The sequence below is a fragment of the Opisthorchis viverrini genome, assembly GCF_000715545.1.
Source record: "Opisthorchis viverrini unplaced genomic scaffold scaffold56, whole genome shotgun sequence".
Classification (NCBI taxonomy): Eukaryota; Metazoa; Platyhelminthes; class Trematoda; order Opisthorchiida; family Opisthorchiidae; genus Opisthorchis; species Opisthorchis viverrini.
Window position 1 is genome coordinate 185,176 of NW_008752000.1, and position 2,434 is coordinate 187,609.

Consider the following 2,434-nt stretch of genomic DNA (forward strand, 5'->3'; position numbering starts at 1 on the left):
CCCGCGGACCTTTCGGTCAGTAAATTCGCGCTCCAGCCACTGAGCTCGTACGACACAACTGTTCTCTTTTTCAAGCATGTACTGGTGAATGGCTCACTGGAGTACGCTTCGAAAGCGGGTGCAAGCGGGCAAGGGCCCAGAGATATTTTTATAGAAATTGTAGGCATATTACGGAACATAAGACTAGGTCCTCACACTTCCTTTTTTCCGTTCTTTCCTCTTAGTCTTGTGTAATTTAAACGCCACTATTCAGTTCCTCTGCATTGCCGCCGCTGCTGACGATAATGATGATGATTTCACAACTGTGCCTTATTCCATTTTCCGTTTTCATCTTTACTCCCATCCGTGTGGACAGTTTGACAAAGGAATGTACACTACTGCTTTGGTTGCCCAAGGTATCTCTGACCTGATCACGGCCTATGGAGGAGTGGGCGATTTGACAGAAGTGAGTTACATTCTGCTATGATTTTAGTATTACTATCATATTCTGTCATCTGGAGGCTTCGCAAATTCATGTTTCATCGCCGGTAGTGCCGTTGATCCTTTTGCCGAGCTATGCGTACCGTCAGGGCACGGTCCGTTGGGTATTTATTTACTTCTTCTTGCGTTCTCGGATTTTTTGAAATGTAGCTGTTCATTGTTCATTGTTCATTTCATTGATTCGGTCGGATTTGTGTTGCTTTCTATTGTAGCCATTTTCTGTGGTTGGTTCCTAGCTCAGTAGCTCTGATTGGTCCGGTTTCTGTTGTGTGTGGCGTTCCTATTCGTTTTCTTTCCATTCCGAATTTCCTCTTCCATCTGATTGGTCCATTCACAGTTTCTGTTGCGTTGTGATCTGATTTCTGGCATTTGGCTGATCCATGAGGCATCCTTCTTTTCTACACCCCTTTTCCTTTTTCCTATCTTGAATACCTCATTTTCCGCTTGGTTGTTCACTTCAAAAGACGCAGTTCCTTCATAATGTGATTGAAACCTGTTGCGTTCTCAGTTTTCTTCTTTCTTGAGTTCCGTCGCGACACACATCCGTCACCCATTGGTCTCTGTTTGCCTTACATTGCCTTGAACTGAAATACCTGTGCGTCGCATAGTAACACTAACCTTATAAATGTCGAAACTAATGTTCAGTTCCCGTTGACTGACTGCATTCAGTGTTCATGCGCTGAAGAAGTGACAACAAGGCTATATTGATCGCACGTCAGACTCGCTTTTCATTGAAGTTTGCTGTCTGTACGAAACGAGGATCAATATCCAAGTAAAGTTGTTAAACTAACTGCCCCACTCAGTTTCTCCTCGGCTTCGTTTGTGCATCTCTACTGGTTCAGAGACCGCTGCAGCTCTGACTGTGTTAGCCTCGGCACTGACACAAGTCATCGGACAGAAGAATCCCTGCCTTACCGTATGTCTGTTACTGTTCGCCTCCGTACGGTTTGTTTGGTTACTTCTCTCGAACTATCTCCGGAAAGAGCTAGTAATCGTTGTTCGTTCTGGTCACTTCGAGCACCAAACGGGTGTATCTGCACAAAAATTCAGGCCAATACAATGCCATTTAGCTCTATCCTGTGTACTCACGCACACAATCTCAGATATTTTATGTCGGTTTAATTAATTACCGGTCATACAAAGAAGCCAGATATGAATAACCGACATCGCGGGTCTGAGTGGATCGGTTTGAAACTTGATTGCTATTCACCCGGTGAGCTGCCAATTCCACTTGTTATCAGAATGCAATGTTTCACCCATGCGTTAGAAACCTGAACTCTTCCACCTGTATGCTCACGAATCGGAATGAATAGACAGCTCACGGATCAGGATGAATAGATGACGGATAGTAGAGGCAAACCCGCCACGTAACAACCCAATATCTTCTTGAAAAGAGTTTATCCGCCTTACCTGGCTGCGTTTAACGTTGTTCACCTGGCTCAGTGAGATGTCTTCCCTCGTAAGCCCGTGCAAGATTCATACCTGTCTCTAAATGATCCTTGTTCAGAAGTTTGACTGTAGTGTGGCGGATGAAGTCGCTTCCATCTTCTCGAAGGCCACAATCCCATCGGTTAGATTGTGTCACCTACGGCGTCAGAACTATTTATTGGGTCTCAGGCGTCTATCGGATTACGGGGCGGACTATGTTGTTTTATGGTCGTTGGATCTGAGGCTCCTTTGATCACGGATGTCTTAGGCTCATCGCTGGTAAAGGCTGGCGCCTGCAAATTTGCATTAGCGTGATTACCGATTGTGCGGCACATAATTCACCCCAATGCCTCATCAACCATCACGGACTGCGGTGGTTCGTTCGTGCTGCAAAAAGTTTCGAAACGACATTAACCGATAGTTGGGTAACGGATGATCTGAAAGAGGTTGCAAAACGTTCCGATGCATTGAGGTCCATATATTCGCTCCCCTACCTAGCTGGAAACACTGCAAGATTTCGGAAACC

General features: G+C 45.4%; 1 protein-coding gene across 1 annotated transcript in view; it reads left to right on the forward strand.

Moving 5' to 3' along the window:
• T265_10187 (hypothetical protein) overlaps nt 1-2,434 on the forward strand; it is a gene marked incomplete at both ends in the record, with an annotated part of 40,026 nt that overhangs the window by 11,944 nt on the left and 25,648 nt on the right. Inside the window, one exon of the mRNA XM_009176484.1 lies at nt 254-445. Within this exon, the coding sequence (XP_009174748.1) occupies nt 254-445 (192 nt within the window). The remainder of the gene's footprint in view (nt 1-253; nt 446-2,434) is intronic.